The following is a 22,430-nucleotide window of genomic DNA, read 5'->3' as shown; positions in this document are numbered from 1 at the left end:
CATAGAAAGTAATGCAAAACGGATTAATCCATTCCAGACTTTAAAAACAACCCCTAAAACAGCAATTTAACATGAATTTTACTATCTGTCAAGACCATTGATCCACAAAATGAAAGCAATAATCAATGTAAAGGTAAAGGGACCCCTGACCGTTAGGTCCAGTCGCGGACGACTCTGGGGTTGCGGTGCTCATCTCGCTTTCCTGGCCAAGGGAGCTGCCGTACAGCTTCCAGGTCATGTGGCCAGCATGACTAAGCCGCTTCTGGCGAACCAGAGCAGCACATGAAAATGCCATTTACCTTCCTGCTGGAGCGGTACCTATTTATCTAATTGCACTTTGACGTGCTTTCGAAGTGCAAGGTTGCCAGGAGCAGGGACCAAGCAATGGGAGCCCACACCATTGCGGGGATTCGAACCGCCGACCTTCTGATCGGCAAACACCAGGCTCAGTGGTTTAGACCACAGCGCCACCCGCGTCCCTTTTAATAATCAATGTACTGTACTATAAAACACATAAGACAGTATTGTAGATGATAAAATTATTATTTTGCACTGATGATAGTCATTGTTTGGATGGGGGGCTTTTATCCATTTCTGCAGTCACACAATCAATCAATCAATCAGTCAATCAATCAGTAGCTAAACTGGATTCCACACAGTCACAAAAACAAATTAACCGGAAAAGACTCAAAAACAAAAACGCAACATAAATAGCAAAAAGAAAAGCGCCAGGCTTAATCTGTTCCGGAAGTCTGACTTCCGAAATGTTCAAAAACCAAGGTGCAGCTTCTGACTGGTGCAAGCGCCCGGGAAACAATAACCGACAGCTGCATCGGCCGTTCAGCTTCCGAAAAGGTTCGAAAACCGGAACACTTGCTTCCGGGTTTTTCGGCGTTTGAGAACCAAGGTACCACTGTACCTGTTTATCACATGTTATATTTTTACATGCACACGTGAAATGTTTCACAGGTACACCTCGAAAGAGGCAGTGGTGATGTTGGTGATTCATGGGCTACATTGTTGCTGGGAGGAGGACTATTGGGATGGACTTGCTATGCCATACCAGCAACAAACTGGTTGGCTTAACAAGCCAGCTTCAAATCCTGTAATTCGAACCTGGCTTGGCTTGAAACTTACCAGGGTTTCTTTGAAGCCACGGTGCCTATTTTGTACATAACAACAAGCCAGGGTTTGTAGAACATAGCGCAAAACTCTGCAGAAATTATCCGGGCCATACAGGTTGCAGAGGAAGAAGTGGGCAGGGGTGTGTGGCTTGCCCTGACCCGGATGCCTTGGGTTAATATTTGCACGCTGCATAGTTTTGTGTATTGTGTCAGGAAAAAGGGGGGTCTATATTCTGCTTCTCTCCCCGCTCTCACTGCCCACTTCATGATTATGTATCTTTTCAGATTTGTTTAGAAACCAGCGGTTGTTGAAGGAATACAAAGATTTTCTAGGAGAAACTAAGGTGAGTGAATACTGTAATGTTCTTCTTCTTTGCTATTCCAGTTTTGTGCATCTTGTGATTCTGCAGGAGTACAGGAAAACACAGAATAGCCTGATGAGCAGGGATAAGTTGGTTTAGGATGGGGGTAGGGAACCCCAAGCAGACTGAAAGTGACCCTCCAGGCCATCTCGCCAGGCCACGCCCCTCACCATCTTGCTCCACCCCCTTCTCGAGTGCTTTTGCCTCACTGCAGTGTGCCCTTGAGCTGCGATTAGGCACCAGGTTTATTTTACAAAACACAAGTACTCCCAAAAAACCGAGGTGACAGGCACCTCCTTAGAAAAAGCATTCCTCCTTTCTCTCTCTTTACAGGAAGGAATGTCACTTCTAAAATGCCGCGTTCCTTCATGAGCATGAGACTCTTAATCTCAGGGTTGTGGGTTCGAGCCCTACATTGGGCAAGAGATTTCTGTATTGCAGGGGCTTGGACCAGATGACCCTTGGGTCCCTTCCAGCTCTATGATTCTGTGATTCATCTAAAAATAAAGTGAACCTGTAAATAAAGCGTGGGTGGGTTGTAAAAAAAATTCAGTTGGAGATACATTTAGACTTAATTGAATAGCCATTACTGATTGCAACTCACACATCAACTTGCTTAAAATTTATTTAACTTGGTTTATATCTTGTAGGACTAGCAATTATACAGAGATAGAACTTAGCATTCTGCATATATGGTTTTCCATAATGCAATCAATGAATTTTAAATGGTGTACTTGTATTTAATTTAGCCACGTTCCAGCACATCAACCATGTTCCTGAGTGGACCAGGAAAAGTTGTCATGGTTGCTATTTGCATGTAAGTTTTTATTTTATTTTTAGGTGTACGTGTTTCTAGGTTTCGCCATGCAGATTAAGGTTAATGGGGTTTTTGTTTCAGTTGTGGGTTGTGCAATCATATCCCAGAAAGCAGAATTTAACTTTTATAAGGAGAGCTCAGTTAGCATATTTGCTAGTAGTATGCCCAGCTTAGATGTATCTATTTTTATTTGTGGTCTCCAGTCAACTTCTACTTCATGACTGCAAAGTTGCCTAGATCCATTCCAGCTGTAACTTTCCGCTTGGACATCAGGGATGTGTGCTGTAGACGTGTTCTTCATCCTTCCCTCTCCCACACAGATTGGACCTTTCCAGGGTTTAGCATTGCTGTCTGCCAACAAGTCCCCCCCCCCCACACTCAGGCTCATAACTAGCTATTCTAAGCTTGATGATGGGGAAATCTTGTAAATACCATTTGTGGTTAATGCTGCTGCAGACATAGTACTACATCACGATGAAAGCAAAGCATGGAAGGGAGAGGGAGCTCGCTACATACTCCCAGTCTCTCCTACCTCTAGTTTTGATGTAATGTTCCTATTATCAGTCCTCCCCCCTCCCCCGGGAACTAACCCTGATAGCCTGGTAATTTGGACTGTTCCCTTCTTTCTCATAAGATAAAGGCAGCGATTGTAGCATTTTAATCTCAGCATGGCGCTTAGAAAACTGTCAACACTTTATCAGTAAGGATTTTTCTCCCCTCTCTATCCCCAGAAATGGTTTGAATTTTTTTTTCAAGCTTCTTGCTTGGGTTTACACGGGTTCTGCAAGCATGTTCTCTGAAGCCATCCATTCTTTAGCAGACACTTGCAATCAAGTGAGTATTCTCTATTTCGTTGGCCATTTCTGTGTCGGACTTACATGTTGACCCTTTTGATCATCAGCTGCGCTTCCCACTGTAAGCGCAGCAAAGTGTGAAGCGGAAATGTGCATTTATAAAGTGGCCGGGAGACTTGCCAGGAAGTGCAAACAGGCTACGGGTTGCTGGAGCCTGTCCGTTGCATTTTTGTCTCTGTTTCGCAGTGTTTTGTATTTTCTGCTATGAACAGTGGTCTATATGCAGCAGCTACACTTGCTTTGTCAAGTATTTAATATAATTTTGTGTCCAGGCCACTTTCCAAAACAGAAATATATTCCAAGGTGTATGGCAAAACAGAGCATTTACAATGAATTATAGTAAAACAGGGCAGTGCAACTATTTTATTCTAAAACCTTTTCATTCTTCTTGCACAACTGCATTCAATGTGTGGTTGCTGAAAGAAAAAGATGAGATCCTGGGGGCGGGGCCAAGAACACGACTCCTCATGTCACTCACTTATGCCCTAAATAGGGCTAGAACGAATAGGAAAGGGTAACTGGATAGCAGGAAAAAGACAGATCACTGCTTTGCCTTTTCAAATATGTTAGTCAAGGCGAGTTGGCTTGCAAATTTAGAAAAGAACACCACTGCAGTTTTAAATAATGAAAAACAACCCCCAACATCTAAAGCTTTAAGGCTGCAATGTCATTCTTTCAAACAATTAAGAATTTGAGTTTGTCCTCACAACGTTTTGGTTCAATTCTCTATATGGGTTTGGCCCTTGAAGTAGTGGGATGTTTGGGTTGGCAGCAGCCTGGCTGAGGTGGAAGTCTTTTTGCGGAGCTAGGAACGGCTTCCTTCAGGATTTCAGCCACACTTTTCTTTCGCAGCTCATCTGCTATTTACTGGAACTGAGACCTTTGCACACCTGCCAGCGTGGCTTAACATTTCTTTGTTTGAAACATTGCGCTTTCTATTAAAAAAAGAATAGCCTCCTTAGGCTGTAAAATTAGAAGGTCAGTTCATTTGGCATCAGCAGGCCTATTCTAGTGAGCCGCCCAGCTTTCAAACAGTGACTGGTGCCGGTAGTATCTGCAAAACTGCAGGGAGCAAAAGACGCCCGGGAAAAGCCCCTTCACGTCCCACTTGCTGGTGTGATGGATTGCTGTTTTAAAGAGCATGTGTAGTGGAGAGACATTTCTATGGCGTCGCACATGCATGCTGTGTTTTTTGCTTTTGCTGAGACTTGAGCGCAGGTAGAAATGAGGTTTGTTGAAGCATCTGGTGGGCTGTGTGGGGCCTCTGGCGAGCATGTGGTGCAGGCCCCCTGTGCCTGCTCTTCTGAATGAGATGGATGTCTTCTTTACGTAGTGACAAAGTAGCCTGCCACCAATGTTGTTCTTGATGCCTTGAAACCACAATGGTTCACAATGAAGATCTGAAAATACTTTCTATGAGCGTTTTCCTGGTGGGTTTTAGCCAGGTCAAAACCTGTTCTGTTTCAACTAAAATTTCCTGATTTCTTCCCCAAACCTTAAAATTGGTATTATTTTTGTCTGCAGTAAATCTGCGGTACTAGAGTGGCATTCTATCTCCCTCTTATTAAAATATTTTGTTTTTTGTTTTTTAAAGACAATATTCTTATACATTCACATCCTTTTCCATTTCTACATTTCTGGGATTACTCAGATCACTTGGACTCCCCCCCCCCCAGGTTTCCAATGTTTCATTATTATTATTATTATTATTATTATTATTATTATTATTATTAATCTCCTTTTTTACCTTAACTCATATTGCATTATAAGTGTTACAGCAACCCTGTTAATGTTTTAAGTGGTCTTTAAGATGTTCTATAAACTTTTCCCACTCTTGACTGAATTTCTTGTCATCTTGGTTCCTGATCCTCACAGTCATCTTTGCCATTTCGGTGTATAGAGTGGCATTCTCTGTTTAATCTCTTTCAAAAGCGCTTGATGATTTTGAAATTGTCCCATTCTGCTTTCTTTTCATATCCAGGCTTTACTAGCATTGGGAATCAGTCAGTCGGTGAGGACGCCGGATCCCAGTCATCCGTATGTTATCTTTTTTCCCCCCTTTCCTTTTTGAAAGTCCTCAACTTCTAAAGTAGTTTAAAATGTCTTTCAAAGCCCAAATCGGACACCTTTTCAATGTTTCCAACTTACGTGGCGACGTATCGCTGCGTATGTTCAGGTTCAAGGTTTGATGAAAACAGCTAGTAGTTTGGGCCTTTCCCATCAAAGGTCAGTTATGTCCGTGGGCTCCTCTAATTGGCACATGCCAATATCGGAAAGAGATTTGTGGCAAATGACAGGTTCTAAAGTATTGTGATTCAGTGATGTACTACAGCAGGCACCCTCAAACTTCTGCCCTCCAGATGTTTTGGACTACAATTCCCATCTTCCCTGACCACTGGTCCTGTTAGCTAGGGATCATGGGAGTTGTAGGCGAAAACATCTGGAGGGCCGCAGTTTGGGGGTGCCTGAACTACAGTCTGCGGGGTTTTCCATTTAGGTTGTGTGTTAGCTTTTGTATTTTTCTCATTACACTTAGGCAGGGTTTTTTAAAAAAATAAAACAACAACAACCCCCCAAATACATGAGATCCGATACAGTTTTTAGCTACCCAGCGGGCTCCAAAACATGGGGAGACGTCAGGTTTCTGCTTTTTCTCGTAAGGCAAGGACGGACAGCCATGTTGCTTTCAAGGCCAATATATGACAGCAGGTGATCGGGGTCCCATGCTGCAGGGCAGGCCAGACCCAGCAGTGGGCAAGTCCATCGCTGGAGTCCATCACATATCTATTTACATAAACTCTTCCACACAGAAATGCACACACAGGCACACACCTTCCTCCCCTGCGCGTGTACATACAAAATCGCCCCTCCCCTTTCTTGCACAGACACACTCATTAACCTCCCCCCCCCCTCCCGGCAGCAACTGTGATGGAGCCAAGATTACTGAACATAGTATTACAGAGATAGTGGTTTTGGGTGCGTTGGTGTCCGGGACTGGACAGAGGAGGAATGGTGGAGACCGCCTCCCCAGCCTGAGCCTTCCGGAGAAGAAGGGGACAGTTCAGAATTACAACAGGGGTTTGAGGGAGGTCACAGCTCAGAGGCAGATTAGGGGGAAAGCTGGGAAATAATGGGAAAGGAGGAGGAGGAAGAAGAGCAAGCACTAGGGGAGAGACAGCTGATGGACACAACGTCTTTAGAAAGCATTCCAGGCCCCCCCGAACCCTGCAGGCCTTGAAAGTAGGAGAGCAAAGAGCTCAAAGGCAAAAGGCACTTTCCAGCACCCATAGCAATGACTCATGAAGTGGGAGAGACACAGGGGTTGGGGTTTCACTCGGAGCAATACCGTTACTCCAAGAGGCTGCATTTCTAAGCCTCTCTCTCTGTGAATATTGAATAAAAAGCATCAGTAATAACTTTCCCTGTCTTATCCATTCCTGGCAAACTACCATGGGGGGGTTGGACTCTCTGACGCCTGACATGGATTCGCTTGAGGGGTGGTGGTGTCAGAATGAAACCCTCTGCTCCCCAACACTCATGATGCAGACAAGATTGCTCACGATAGCTTAGGAACAGTGATCTTCTGTATGCCAGGATCACTGGGAAGTGAAGACTTAAAACACATACACCCAAGGATCCCAGTGTAAGCAGAGCCCGCTTTTCTAAGGACATTTCTTCTCCCTGCCACTGAGGTGATAGTTGATCAGCTGGGAAGCAGGGGAGGAAGGGGGGTGTTGACCGTGCTTGGTGAGCAGCTGGGGGTGTCATATGGCAGGTTGGCTGCCTGTGTGTGTTGTTAAGGGAGGGGATCGCCATAGCTCAGTGACAGAGCATGCCCGCAATCCACAGCATCCCCAGGTGGAAGGACTTCTGTCTATAATCCTAGAGAGCTGGTTGCTTGTCAGTATAGACGGTCCAGACTTAGGTGGACCAACAGTGTGACTCCATATTTGTACACAAATATTGCATGCTCTCTTTCCTCCCGCTCCCAAATCTCCATCCAGATATGGCTTCACAAACATGCGCTACATTGCGTCCCTGATCAGTGGTGTTGGCATTTTCATGATGGGCGCAGGGCTTTCGTGGTATCATGGCATCATAGGTCTGTTGAATCCTCAGCCCATGGAATCTCTTCTTTGGGTGAGTTGTCGTCGTCTTTTGAAAATTGCAATGGTTTAGTGAAGTTTTGTTTTGTTAGCCTGCTGTGCTAGCAGAACAGCAGCGTTGGACTCAGACAGTGGGTAGTTTTTGTGGGGCTCGCCTTGCTGTGTTTGATAGCTTCTTTTACTTTTATTTTGGGCGGGGGGTGGGCAGGGGGTGGGCAGCTGGCACCATTTGGCCCGCAGAAAAAGTAACCCAGCTTGGTCTTGAATTGTGTATTGCAAGAAGTAGGACATGTTTCCAGGCTGTGAAGACAGACCAAGTCTTAATGCTAGATCTCCTTTTTTTTAAAAAATGCAATAAAATTTTAATTTCGGATGCAATATGTCAATAGTGTTATATATTATGGTATGCCTGAGTTACGTGTGCTTCAGAACTAGGAGGTCATTACTGCTACAGAGTATCACCATTGTAATAATCTGACCAGTTTGGCAAAACACAGTCCTGGCCCTTAGCCTATTAATCAGGAGACTAGTGTGCTTCTTGGGATTACCACAATTTTAATATTTTGGCTCTCATGCTTCAACCTTGTCTCACGATAGAGGAAGGTTTTTTTTTTTTTTTAAAAAAAACAACTTCCTGTTTCCTCCCAAGGCATTCTACTATATAACTACATTCTCTCCTGTTACTTCTAGGCTTATTGTATTTTAGCAGGATCACTGGTGTCTGAAGGAGGTATGTATTCCAGTGGGAAAATGCATTATTACTTTGCCATTACTTTGCTGATGCATTCATAGGTTTTTTAAGGCTTGAACTTGCTCCTAAGTGAGTATACAAAATCAAGCATGTATCATTTCAAGCTATTATACTTTAACTCTTTAGCATGCAAATCTTAAAGTGCTGTGTGTGTGTGTGTATTTTGTGTGTGTCCTGGGGGATGAAGCTCCTGCTTGCCTCACCCACCTAACTTCTGACACAGAGGGCATTTTTAAAAGATATAAATAAAACTTGTGATTTGGCACCTAGGTGTGTTGATCAAATTGCTTAAGTTAAAGAACTTGGTGCAAAGAAACACACAACTGGTGCAGGGAGAGGGGATTTTTTGTTCATGGGCTTCTCGGATTGCACAGCAAACATTTTTGAAAGAGGCCAGATGAAAAAAGCAAGTCTCTGATACTGGCATGGAAATCTGCAATTCAGAGGAATAAAGAAGGGTGGTCTGCCCCAAATTCTTAGGCTAATCTCAAGTAGGTCTTCAAGTCCCAGCCAAGAATTGGATATAAAACCTTAGTTGCAGGCAGTTAAGCCAGTCTGAACTGGATATCTTAACTCACTTAGTCTAGAGCAGTGGTCCCCCAAATCCCCCCTCCCCATTTGAAAATTTGCTGATAGTGGACCACTTAATTATTATTATTTGGCTGTTGTAGCGGTTGCAGTGCACTGTATGGTGTATGGTTTTTATTTGTGCTTCCGTTGCTTTGCTTTGCTTTATTTTATTTTATTCTCTGTTTTACCTGATATCATTTTCTTTTCACCAGGAGTTGAAATGTTTCCCTTGTGTTCTTTCTCTTACTGAAACAATTCTTTCACGGCTTTTATTCCAGCTACTCTTCTCGTAGCTATAAATGAAATTCGAAGGAGTGCTCGGGCCAGAGATGTATCCTTCTACCAATATGGTATGTAACACGAGATGAATTTACTCGTTTTGTAAAACATAGCAAGAAGCTGTGCTGGTTTCGTTTTTTACTTATTTTGAATTTGTACCACTTAACGTCTCTCCTGTTGTTCATTAGTGCTTCCTGAAATTTGTTGCTACCAAGGAAATAATAACTATTGAACTCTGAGATGTCCGTAGAATCGTATTTTAAAACATTACCAACATTTAACTCTACTTTGCAGCAAACACTTTATTAAAAAGCTTTGGCAAGTTTTCATTTGTTTAACTCCTGTGTGGCTACGTCAGTACCTCACTATTGCACCCCTGTTCAATCTTCAGTCATGCAGGCTCGTGATCCCAGCACAAATGTTGTGTTGTTAGAAGATACCGCAGCAGTTCTGGGCGTGACGTTAGCTGCTACGTGTATGGGTCTGACTTCTTTAACAGGTAAGCCTTTCTGTGAATTTGGGTCCTGGCAGAATTTTCTTCTAACTTACAAACAGGGCAAGTTAGAAGAAGCTGATCATCTTCTAAGGCAATTGGCAAACAACAACAACCCAGTAATAGTCAAGTGCTTAAAACAAACTGAGGATAAGTAGACAAAACTTTCCTGGACTGGAGTGCTGCAGGTTGGAGATTTGAATCCTGCTTCTATAAAACCCTTGCACATAGGAAAAATTGCACGTTGGGGTCAAGGCTAGTCTAGAACCCCACTGATCTTGTGCAGTGTTCTAACAGCATGCTAGTTTTGCTCTTCTATTCTCATGCATTTTTCCTTCTTCGTCATGACTTTTAAAGTCTCTGTGTATGTTTTTAAGCATGATTATTGATGATGATTAATACAACTTTTTCTCCTGAAGAGCGGGTTAGAACAATTCTAATTAAATGGAGACCTTAATTGGCCATTTCTGCTACTAACTTCCTTAACTCTCTCCTCCCCCTTTTGGTTAGTGATGACTTTTATATGTGTGACTTGCATAATGCTGCAACATACATTCGTCGCTCTTGTCCCATCCATTACGTGGCGTTGGGAGGAAGCCGGCAGTAAATCACACTGTGCAAGTTGGATTTAACGGTTCTTTTTTTTTTTAAGCAAGAATGCAGACTGCACAGACGTGGTAGAGTGTCAGGTCTAATGAGCACAGAAGCTCATCCCCAGTAGGTCTTGGGGATCAGTTGCTGAGAGTGAAAGTCCCCACCTCCAAAGTTCCCTCCTCTCCAGGGTTTCCCCCAAGCAATTGGAGACTGTGCCTGTATGAAGCCAACCTCTCCTCCACCCGTTTCATGCCTCTTCTGGTCCTGGGAGATAAGCGGGGAGAGGGAGCTTGTCAGAGACACCTGTGACTCTTTGCTAGCCGCGCTCATCTTTGCCTCTTGGCCTCTCTCTTCCTCTGCTTCAGCTTCTGCCTCTGATTCTGGGCTCCTCTCTGCCACATACTCTCCCAGCTCACCAAGCCCTGTTGCCCCTTCAGCTTCCGACACTTCCTCCTCCCAGTCTTCTCCCTCTGCCCGCTCATCGTTCTCCCGCCACCAATCCCTGCTACGAGCCTTCTTCCCCTTGGTGTTTCCCCAGCTGGTTCTTCCCATCATTCGTCTGCACCCAGCCAATCCACGACATCGGGTTATGTAGCGAAAAGTGTGAGTGCAGCATAGCGTGGCTAGCTTCATCCCTAAGTGATCGTCTCTACCGAGAGAAAGGGAAAGGGCACACAACAGCAATCCCTTTTGAGAAATGAATTCGTTTCTGTGTGTATCCTTTTAGGTAACCCATACTATGACAGTCTGGGGTCTCTTGGTGTGGGGACACTGCTGGGAGCTGTATCGGCCTTCCTTATTTACACCAATACTGAAGCTCTGCTGGGAAGATCCATACAACCTGACCAGCTACAGAAACTTACTGAGTTACTGGAAAGCGATCCTGCCGTAAGGTAAGAGAGTTGGGTGGGGAAGGACCTATTTGATGGCATAAACCATGATCAACTAACTAGCCAAACAATAAAGACAGAGCCTGTAATGGGTGGAATAATGAGTTCTTCTTTCAAGTTAACTTTGGAAGTTTTTTTTTTTTAATATGGGATGAAAGTCAGTTTTGGGTCATGTGGCCGTTTGCTTGGGCAGTTCGAAACACCTAATTGTTTTTGCTTTGTCTCACCACGTCCTACAAAATATTTATCTCAGAGCCATTCATGATGTTAAAGCCACAGATATGGGGATGAGTAAAGTGAGATTCAAAGCAGAAGTCGACTTTGATGGACGGGTTGTTACTCGGTCTTACCTGGAGAAACAAGACATTGAACAGCTGCTACAAGTATGCATAAATACGCGTGGTTGTTTTCAGTAGTTTTTCTTAAGTGCACTTAAAAAAAAAAAACCAAATCAGTAGTATATGTAATTTGTATTTATACACGATTCCTCTAAAGTTTTTAGGCTGTATAGAAATCTGCCTTGTGGATTTTCAAGTGGAAAGCTGGTGTAGAACACTTTTAACAAGTACAGTGGAACGTTGGTTTTTCAACGTAATCAGTTCCGGAAGACTGATTTCCGAAACGTTCTAAAACTGAAAGCGGAAACTCAAAACGGAAACCGTGTGGCATGTTCGGCTTCCGAAAATCGTTTGAAAACTGAAGCAGTTACTTCTTGGTTTTTGGTGTTCAAAAGCCGAAATGTTTGTCAACGGAGACGTTTGACAACCGAGGTTCCACTGTAAATACAACAGGGAATTATTTACAATGTAGCTTTACTTCATAGCAACATAAATGAGGAATTGTTTAATCCTACATTAATGAGAAGGGGTTTATTTTTTGGCTGAGCTGATGTGATGCCTTAGAATGTTCACAGACATTCAGCTCTAGGAAAGTTAAAACAAACAGAATGCAAAAGGCTAACTTTTGCCTGGATCATGTCCTTTGTATTTAGTTCTGCTCTCATAATTCAGTTTTTAACATGGTTTGGTTTTCATTACCATAAAACGTATCCGTGTGTGTGTGTGTGTGTGTTTAAACTTCTAAGAAGTGTGTTCTTAAAAATGAAGGATATTGTAAACTGTGAATAATAATGGGGTCTACTTGTAACATCTAGTTAAACAGAAAGCTATGCAAAGCTAATTCATATTCTGCACTGAGGATTCTGCAGTTTGTGTTCATCTCCTTAGTGGTTGTAAGCATGTTTCTGCATTTCCGGAGAAGGACAGCAAGCTGCCCATGCTTTATCATCTCCCTACCAAAAGTTCAAATAAAATTCTGGCTTTGGAGATTTCACCAGGCATTGCCTGTAGACTTTGAAGCTTAACTTTGCACCTATAAGCATTGGAAACTTGCTTTTTTAAAAAAAGCCTGAGATTCTCAAGGGTCCTTAGCTCTGTGGGTTTTCTGCACCTGCTCACGAACTTGGAATACACATAGCATGAATGTAGCCAGTTAATAGATATCACTGCCTGCTGACAGTCCAGATCTGTGCCAACACTGAGTTTAAGCAGTTAGTGAAAATAGGTTCATGCTCCCATTTTTTCAGGCATGGCATTACCCGTTATGTGAAAAAGTATTTGCGTTTACAAGATAGGAAAGCATATTTGTTATTTCCCCCTTGCCACTTTTTAAAGCTTGCTTGCTTAACTTCACGGCAGGAAATCCAGCAGGTGACGACTCCTGAAGAATTAGAGAATTTCATGCTGAAACACGGCGAAAATATAATTGACACGCTAGGGGCAGAGGTCGACCGGCTTGAGAAGGAGCTGAAGGTAAGAGTTTGGCTGGTGGAAAGGGAGAATGAGAAGTACTTCTTTGCTGAACCGGCCTCTGCGGGGAATGCTCTCCTTCTGTAATTGAGGTTCCGTTAGGCACTGAAGATGCAAATGTTGAAGGGATGGGTGATTCTGTACCCTGCCATGTTTGGCAAGGAGACCGCGATCTAAACATCCTGGGGATCGACCAGTAGATAGCGATCAACCTGTTGGAGTTCCCTGATCTACATCAACAGGGCTGCCCATACTGGTGGCTGACCCTTATGAGACTACCTGCATGATGGGCAGGAGTCAGATATAGTCGGTTCAGTTCCAATGCCTAAGCCAATACCGCTCACATCTGTAACCAATAAAGTTGTGGCCTTAATTATCCCATTAACACAAAATATTGGTGTCCGTGTGTTTCATTATCTAATAAATGGGGTGGGGCTCGGGACCTTTCCATGCAAGTACTTCTTTGCCAAACCGGCCTCTGCAGGAAATGCTCTCCTTCTGTAATTGAGGCTCCATTAGGCTAATATGCCCATTTCAGGTTCATGAGTGGTTTAAACATTGTAAACAAAGACCCAGAGCAGGGATGGGAAACCTGTTTCAGTCCAGGGGCCAACATTCCCTTATGGACAACGTTCTGGGGGCCACACATCTGTGGTGGGCCAGGTGCAAAAGCAAGCTAATAATATTAATAATTAATAATTAATAATTTATTTATACCCTGTCCATCTGGCTGGGTTTCCCTAGCCACTCTGGGCGGATTCCAACAGAATATTAAAATACAATAATCTATTAAACATTAAACGCTTCCCTAAACAGGGCTGCCTTCAGATGTCTTCTAAAAGTCTGGTAGTTGTTTTTCTCTTTGACATCTGATGGGAGGGCGTTCCACAGGGCGGGCGCCACCACCGAGAAGGCCCTCTGCCTGGTTCCCTGTAACTTGGCTTCTCGCAATGAGGGAACCGCCAGAAGGCCCTCAGCACTGGACCTCAGTTCCGGGCAGAACGATGGGGGTGGAGATGCTCCTTCAGGTATACTGGACCGAGGCCATTTAGGGCTTTAAAGGTCAGCACCAACACTTTGAATTGTGCTTGGAAACGTACTGGGAGCTTTAGTTTAGATTCCTGCATTGCAGGGAGTTGGACTAGATGACCCTTGGGTTCCCTTCCAACTCTTCTATGATTCTACTTGCCCAGAAACGTAATCAACAAGTCCACGAGGACAAAAGTGGAGCAGTGAGTGGAGTGTTGAATTTGGAAGGGGGAGACCTGGATTCAGGTCCCTGCTCAGTTGTGGAACGTGTTGTGTGGCCCCTGGTCGGTTGTTATCTCTTCACCTTGCAGGCAGTTTTTCATGGTAACATGAGTGTCCGAGAAGACCGTGGAAACCACCCTGAGCTGGAATAATAAAATGTTAACTCCGAATGATTTATTCTGCATATGTTCAGTACTGATCACACGCTTCTTCCAGGGAGCTTGGGGCCCTGTACACGGCGTTCTCCCTTTTTATATCCTCTCCTCAACCTGGGGAGGTGAATCGTTCCAGACTTGCCAAGAGAGCCTCTGAGCAGAGCTCTGAACTCAGGTCATTCCCTCAACTTACACCCAAGATTCGATCCATTATGCAGTGTTGACATTCTTCCCGCATGCTTGTTTAAAAGCATAATTGCTTTCATTTCAGAAATTGAATCCTGAGGTGCGCCACGTGGATCTGGAAATACTGTAGTCTTCACGGAAGCAGCTTTTAAGGTCTTCCGGATCGGCCGAACTGAGGAACGGGGCAGCATCTGAAACTGCCAGGATCTCAAAAGATGTCATCACCTTTCAGCTTTCCGATTTTCTCAGTGCCGGTTTTCCTTCCAGAGTGAACGGCTCCCTCTGAACTGGTTTTCCAGGACAGCTGGTTGCCGCCTGAAAGTGTAGCGGAGAGGAATATTTGGGACTAGAAACTTTTAATTTAAATAAGTTATTGAAATGTCAAGTTTCTGAAAATGCACACTATATATTTGCTGCCCTAGACCAAGGTTTTGGATCTTGTTTGCACATTAGCTCCAATGCAGCTGCTATTTTTAAGCGTGTATTAGAGTTCCATGCCCAGTTTTAAAGGCTTCGTCCCTCCTTGAGTCAAATGGCTGTGTTCCAATTCTGTCGCCTTCTCTGGCTTTTCATGTTATGAACGTAATGAGAATTCTGTCCTTTCCCCCAGTATCATGAGCTGGTAACCTTCCTCCTTGTAGTGTTTTGATGGTTCTTGACAATTTGATCAGACCCACTTGAGCGATCCCATTTGTTGTTCTAGAGCAAGCGTGCAGAGTATATGAGTAAGTAGAAACTTGTCACATGGCTCCTCCCTTACATTAGCGTTGTGGTCCAATAGTTGCTCCCAGCAAAGCCTGCAAATATTCCACCTGTTGAATCGGGGGAAATGGCATTGTTTTGTAGCCACTGCTGTGTTGCGTCTCCCTAATAGTTCAGCCTAATCCCCTGGATGAAAGTTGCAGGTTTCACTTGGAATGGTGTGGGGGGGCAGTTGTGGTCTGGCAGCACCTTCTATTCAGAATCTTAGGGTGGTATTATTTTATCATCCAATTGGTGTAGAACATTTAGCATGCTCTAAAATTGAGGCTATTTATAAAGAGGCTCCAGAATCCAAACAACTGTGCAACCAATTCCATACACTTAAGATGACTTTAGACTTGTGTTTCTTAAACACCAAACTTTTTTCAAAACAGCTTCACAATAATTTAATGCCTCTGCTTTTTGAAGAAGAATACACAGTCCAAATCCCTCTAAAACAGCATGAAGCGGAATTGGAAGTAACCATTTGGATTCCAGCTAGAATATTTATTTATAACTTGCACTGTCTATGTAGCTCTGAATGGCAGGCTATGGTTTATAACATGAAACTTCTCGCCTGTGGGGGATAAAACAGTGACAGTTCACTTAAACGTAGAAAGTTCAGTACTGGGGCTTTGAATATTGTTTGCAATGGGAGCCAGGAAGAAGCGGGAATCCAGATTGCAAGCTCTTGAGGCTGGGTGACAATCCTGGCACTATTTACCTTGGACGAATTTTGTAAAAGTCAGAAGAAATGTACTCTGAAGGTAAGTGGTAAGAGGGCTGTAACCTTTATCATTAGCAGAGGCTAAAACTGAACAGGAATCATGCAGGTTGTAAGCTAAATTTGTTGCTAGGTAATGTCATGCAATGTTGTCTGTCTTTAGTCTTGGATCTGTGATGACTTTGATAGAAATGTGTCACCATTTGATGTCTGCAAACATGTGATGTGCACACATGTGCCAGCCAGCCAGTAAGAGAAACTTCTGTGGTAAAGTTGCCTTGAAAGGGAGGTACTTTATGCACTTTAAAAAATAGGAGTTGCTTATCGGAACAACTTTGGCCGGAAGGCTGAAACCCCAGATTGAGTGGCCTTGCACCGTGGAACAATGATGCATAAACCTGCTGTGCAATGCAAGATATGTGGATAATATTTTTATTAAAAAAAATTGTGCTGGAGACTAAAATGGATCAGCATTTGCTTACTTTCTAAATTGAAAATGTTGCTTTTTAAAGTAAACATGCCAATAAAGGCCAATAACAAAAGTAAATTTAACTTTGAACTAGCATGCCTCTTGACAACATGAAAATTAACAACAGCATGCATTTTTATGGTACTGTTTTGGATTTTAGGTTTCAGAAATGTACATATTGTAACTAGTATGTAATGATAACTTTATTACATAAATTTAGAAGTAAAGGCGCTCTTTGGTTTTTTAAATCTTGATTTCTCAAGGGCAATTTCTTAGTAAGTGCTGAATGGCAGCTGAGTGTCCTCGTCACCCCCAAACTATATTATGGGCAACTGGTTTTTCAATCATTTGCACTTCAGACAGGCATCTTCCAGCATACAGGGAGCTTCTCTGCACACACCTCTGGTAGAAGCAAAGGCTAAAGAGGTATGCACATTAAAACAAACGGAGATGCAACATTCAGTTACGTATGAAATCTGTTGAATGGTTCTGTCTGCTGAGAGTGTCTTAAGGGCACTTGCAGAACTCTAGATCAAGAGAAGCATAGGGAGGTTAATTTCAATGGGAACTTCATTTCCTCGCAAAGTGTGCTTCAGGTGGGTTTGCAAATGGGACACTCACTTGGTTACATTTGGCCGGTAGGAATCTCCTCTAGGCAAATGGGCAGGGAAACTTTAAATAAGTTATGATGCACAATTAGCACTGGCCCAAGACTAGATCTACAGAATATTTTTTTAATAGTCTGTATGCAGAACTGGGGTTGTATTTGGAACTTGTGTGTTTGTCTTCTGCTTTGTGGTCTTAGCTCTTTGAGCTGCTAAGATGTGGTTGTTTTTGCCTACCTTTTTATTGAGGCCATGGATAGTTCTGATGTAGAGCAAGCAAGGCTAATCTGTGGTCCTCTAGAATGTTGCGGAACGCCAACATGCGTCATCCCCCTGCCGGCATGGCCAATAGTAAGGGATGAAGGGGGCTGTAATCCAGCAACATCTGGAGAACCACACATTCTGCATCTCTGTTCTAGAAGCCTGAAGAGCCTTGGGTTAGGCAGCTGAATGTTGAGTGGGGCATGGCGGAACCTGAGAATCGGAATCCTGAAGGCCATGAGCGACCGCAGCTAAACGGCATAAATACTGGCTCAATGCCGTGAGTTTTTGAATGACACCTTGTGAGCAGTTCTGGAGATTTTGGATGGATGGTAGCTGAAATTTTTGATACTGCACGTCACAGCGTGATTTCTCTTTCCTGGGTATTTCAACAAGATCTTTCCGAACCGTCTGTGAATACCGTTAACGCCGGTTTTCGTGCAGTATTGTAGTTAGTATAGTAACTAGATTGACAGGTTTTTGTGCTTTTGGTTTGAAAACAACAACGGGGAGTCCTGTGGCACTTTAAAACACATTATTATAATGACATGCCCTTTCATGGACTCTAGTCTACTCCATCACATATTTTTGGTTTGTTTTCATGAATGCATTCGATGTGGTTTCTATGCAGAAGTATTTTAAGAAAACACACCTTGATTTTTCTTTTTCTCCATCCGTGTACCAATCATAGCAGCCAGACCAAATTTCAGGATAATGTATTTATGTTTTTAGCCAAACAAGCTTCATCTGGTGTACTAAAGACATAGAATAAAATGGTGAATCTGCAGATATATTTTTAATGTTGTAAAATCGACCACAAGTCTGATGTGCTTGACACCTGCGTTTACAGAAGTTCTGTACACTTCCCAAGGGGTTGCAATGAATGTAATTGTGCCTCACTTGTGACAGTGAGTTTGGACAGCGTTGCACAGTTTCTGAGCTGAATTTGGGGAACCCTAGATTTGCACCTATACAGATAAAAATTAGGACGTACACATTTTATGCAGACCTGGGAATAGCTAAGGGATTAACTTTCTGGATCAAATAATTCCCCTCGGATCACTCTCTTTACCTGTCCCAGCCTGGTATCTTTCAAATGGCATTATGTTAAGCTTGCTTTTGCTTCCAGCAGATTCTTTTCTGCACCATTTTCTTACTACGTCTATGCTTACCACTGTGCTATGAACAACTAAGGGTTCCCCAGTTTGACTTGCGTCATCTTGGAGGGATCCCACTTGGCCTTTGCCAAGCTCCAGATATCTCAGAAGCACCCCACTTCCCCATGGGTTTAGTCAGTCCAATGCACCTGTGTAACTCATGCTTGAATAATGAAACAGCATTTCTGACACCCAATGGGAAATTGATTTGCTCATGTTGTGACAATCTCTGTTTGGGCTTCAGTGAATAGCCCACCTGAGCTCAGATACCTCCCTCTTTCTACAAAAACTTGCTTACTGAGGAAACCCCCTTAAATTATATATTGAACTGAATAGCAAAATTAGTACGTGGTACTTAGGCCATATGCAGACACCCCCATAAGGAGGTGGTGGGGTCTGTACCTTAAAAAAAACTTTTAGACAGTGTTATTGTGTTTACTCCCAGTAGTCTTGCCTTGGTAATTGATAGGATGAGAATCAACAAACTGAAGCTCAGTCCAGATCAGACTGAGGCACACTTAGTGGGTGGTTCCCTAGACCGGATGGGTGGGAGATTGCCTGCTCTTGATGGGGTTACACTTCCTCTGAAGGAGCAAGTTTGTAGCTTGGGAGTCCTCCTGGATCCTTTGCTGTCCCTTGAGGCTGAGTTGGCCTCAATAGCCTGGAGTGCCTTCCATCAGCTTCGGCTGGTGGCCCAGCTATGCCCCTATCTGGACAGGGATAGCCTAACTTCTTTTGTCTATGTCCTGCTAACTTCTAGATTAGATTTTTGCACCGCCAAACCTTGCAGGGGGCCATTTGCAGGTGTTTGGCACCGCTTTCGAGTGAATTGGACAACGTTAGGCTGCCTCTGATGAAGACGGTTTGAAAACCTCAGCTAGTGCAGAATTCGAAGACCAGGTTGGGGCAAGATGGTTTGAGCATATTGCACTGATCCTGCCCCAACTGCACTGGCTGCGAATTAAGTTTCCGGGGCCCAATTCAAAGTGCTGGTTTTGGCCTATAAAGCTTGAAACGGTTCAGGACTGCAATAATGTACCTCAAGGACAGTCTCTCCCCATGTGAACCGACCCAAACCCAGTGATCATCATCTGAGGCTTTCCTTTGTGTGGCTCCTCCAAGTGAGGTCGGAAGGTGGCAACACAAGAACGGGCCATTTCTGCAGTGGCTCCCCATTTGTGGAATGCTTGATAAACATTCTGCACACCAAACACAAGGCAGAGGCTGTTGTTATTATTGTTATTATTATTATGCACTCTTATGTAACAGAACAAATGGAGGCATGTAGTAATAAAAACCCAATATTTAAATAAGAGTTAACACCTGAAATAGTAAACTCTAGTAACAAATGTCTCTTTATAATCAAAAAATATTCACTGTTTTTAAAAAGTTGTCTAAACTTTTATGCACTTACTTCCTTAAAAGAAAGGTGTAGCCTGATGTCACATAGAAAACAATTCACACATCCTATAGAAATCCTCACCAAAACATAACTAGCCTATATTACACTATTCACTTTGTACAGCATCAGGAATTTGTCTATCCCTAGGTCTCATTTACTTGACACAGGACAAATTGTTAATAGAATCAACGACACGAGAACGAGAGGAATATCAGGAGTAATGAGTTCTTGGTCACAGTATGGCCACAAATATTTTGTCATAGAAAATAGAGCAAAGGCATGTCGGTACTGGGGGCCGTGCAGAAGTGATACACAAGCTTCAAAAGCTGCTACAGAAATGGGAGGAAGATTTAGAAAGAATAAGGCAAATGACTTGTTTCCCCAGAGGCCATTGGAATTGCTATGGCATTCGAACTCCGGCATTGCTGTCACTTGTATGTACAGTCGAGGCAATCAGTTGGGTTGGGCAATCAGTCAAATGTGCTGGGATAGGGAGGAAGGTGGTAGTTGTGGGTTGGGTGGAAGTAATTTGAGGGTTTTTTATATTATTATTTTTAAAGAGCCTGTTCATAATAGAAGAGGTCCTAGAGCAGAGGGAGCCATCTTGTTGCTCCCATCTGTTGAGGACTACAACTCACCTCATCCATAGCTGCTGGCTGAGGCTGATGGGCTTTGTAGTCCATGATATGCTGCCTATCCCTATTCTAGTGAGGAAGCCCAAACCAGATGCGGTGCCGTAAAACAGAAGGCTAAGCGTGGTTTAACTGAGGTACTCTTGCTGCAGAACGGGGGGGGGGGGGCAGCAGCTCAACACCGTAAGCCAGGCACCCCCAAACTTTGGCCCTCCAGATGTTTTGGACTACAATTCCCATCTTCTCCGACCACTGGTCCTGTTAGCTAGGGATCATGGGAGTTGTAGGCCAAAACATCTGGAGGGCCGCAGTTTGGGATTGCGTTCTCAGTGCAAGGCCTTAACAGTGAATGGGAATATAATCTGTGGTTAGAATAAGGAGGCAAGAGTGGTTTTGTACAAGATGAGCTCCAAAAGAGTATTTCCCCATGTCTTGAGTGTGTGCATGTTTACACTAATGTTAAAAGAGCACAGCTAAGACAGCCAAAGAAGTGTCAATGTTCAAACAAACTGTTTAAAGGGTGGAGCACCTTAAATGAGAGAGAAGTAGATTTCATGGCCAATTTCGACAGTAAAGCTTTTGAAACTGCTCTCCTACTGAGGTCTGTCACTTGCGCTGAATTTTGAAACTTTCACAACAGTGAATCCTTCAGCTGGATTAAACCCTGCCCTGCTTATCCTGCCAATTTATCGTAGGCATTCTACCTTTAAAAGATTTTGAATGGAGAGCAAAACAATGGCTAGCATTGCTGTGGTGAGGCGTTGGGAAGCAGGCAATAGGTTTTATCGCTACAATTTTCTGCAATACTGGAAGCGGCAGTGCATGGTTGCTGTCCAAACTAAAGGTGCCTTCCTGCGCTGCCTCTATGGTGTGGAGGCTGGAATAGCATGGGCTTATTCGGTGACAGCCTGCTAACACCACGCCATGGCCCTAGCTCCCAAGAAGGGATGGGACTCCATTTATGTGGGCCAGTTCTGCTGACATTACTGGAGCTTTGTGGGAGGAGCACATACTGCTAAAGCAACACTTAAAGGATCCTTTAGATCTTACTGTGTTGCCTGCATGATGTAGCAGCTGCTCTAGCCTTGCCCACAGAAGTAATGTCTGTTGAAAGTATTCATGTGGATCATATAGCTCGGAGTGACAACCCTGTTGTGAGATGTAACCGTCTCTCTGACTTGACCCAAATGGTTCCTCTTTATAGATGCTACCATGAGGCTAGGGATAGATGGCTGGATGATCAACCTATGTCAGTTTTGTGTCAGTTACACTAACACTGGGCCAAGGTCTGCTCCCTCCCATTTTGTATGGATTTTACAAAGACCAGGAAAAAAATACCTGCATGTAAATTGCATGCACTCTTTCCATCAAATGTGCTTTTTTTTTCATTGCACCACAACCCTTTAAATGTATTTCCTCCTAAAATATGCATTTTGTACCCTCTCTTTTTGTCGTTGTTGAAGATGCATATTTTTGTACTTTTGGGACCAAAGCTGCAACACAAAATTCAGAGAAGTGCATAATCCAACAGATTAATTGCATCCCCAGCTGTCGGCAAGTTTGGGGATCTCAAATCTGGCAGTAAAAAGCTCAAACAAATTCCTCTCCCACCCCCAGCTAGGCTGCAGGGAAGCAACTTCTGTGTGGCAACTTCATAATGCAAGAGTGGGGCCCAAGTAGAAATCTGCAGATTACCCTTCCCATTAAAATAGCCAGGTTTACCCGTTGCCTTAGCAAACCCCAAATGGTATTGCTTCAGTGAGGTCTGTTATGTGAATCTGGTGTGCATAATTCAAACGAAACACTTTTACTTGGATTCATACACAAATATTGGATTTCACACGGCTTATTACAAAAATACACTATCATGAGATTATACTGTAGACAAATGTGGACTCATGCATTCCATCTGACTTCTTTTTTCCAACCAAAAAGATCAGCAAGTGTCACCACAGGAAACATACACCAAGGCCTGCACTATGTTAGCAATGTGGCAGAGGCTGTGTTAAGTACAACACTAATACAACTAGGACAGAAATGCCGTAATATTTGAAGGATGGGAGTGTTTCTCTTCTCATCAGGCCACCTGGCGTCCTGCTGATTTACAACAGATTTGTCTCAGAAACCGACGGCACTGAAATGCTGATTGTATGTTAATAGGCAGAGATGGCATCATAGCCAAATAAAATATATAAACAA

The 22,430-nt window shown here is 43.5% G+C and overlaps 1 protein-coding gene across 1 annotated transcript in view; it reads left to right on the top strand.

The window, feature by feature from the left end:
- The window catches only part of SLC30A9 (solute carrier family 30 member 9), a 30,791-nt gene extending 12,964 nt beyond the window's left edge, over positions 1-17,827 (top strand). The window contains exons 7-18 of the mRNA XM_035111817.3: positions 1,410-1,468; positions 2,236-2,303; positions 3,035-3,137; positions 5,139-5,194; positions 7,162-7,297; positions 7,954-7,993; positions 8,863-8,934; positions 9,255-9,362; positions 10,678-10,843; positions 11,094-11,223; positions 12,538-12,651; positions 14,326-17,827. Of these exons, the coding sequence (XP_034967708.3) occupies positions 1,410-1,468; positions 2,236-2,303; positions 3,035-3,137; positions 5,139-5,194; positions 7,162-7,297; positions 7,954-7,993; positions 8,863-8,934; positions 9,255-9,362; positions 10,678-10,843; positions 11,094-11,223; positions 12,538-12,651; positions 14,326-14,370 (1,097 nt within the window). The 3' untranslated portion in view covers positions 14,371-17,827. The remainder of the gene's footprint in view (positions 1-1,409; positions 1,469-2,235; positions 2,304-3,034; positions 3,138-5,138; positions 5,195-7,161; positions 7,298-7,953; positions 7,994-8,862; positions 8,935-9,254; positions 9,363-10,677; positions 10,844-11,093; positions 11,224-12,537; positions 12,652-14,325) is intronic.
- Positions 17,828-22,430: the final 4,603 nt, after the last annotated feature.

This window comes from Zootoca vivipara, chromosome Z1, assembly GCF_965207765.1.
Source record: "Zootoca vivipara chromosome Z1, rZooViv2.hap1.1, whole genome shotgun sequence".
In the NCBI taxonomy this organism is placed as follows: domain Eukaryota; kingdom Metazoa; phylum Chordata; class Lepidosauria; order Squamata; family Lacertidae; genus Zootoca; species Zootoca vivipara.
The sequence above is the reverse complement of the archived record's forward strand: the minus strand, read 5'-3'. Positions and strand labels throughout refer to the sequence as shown.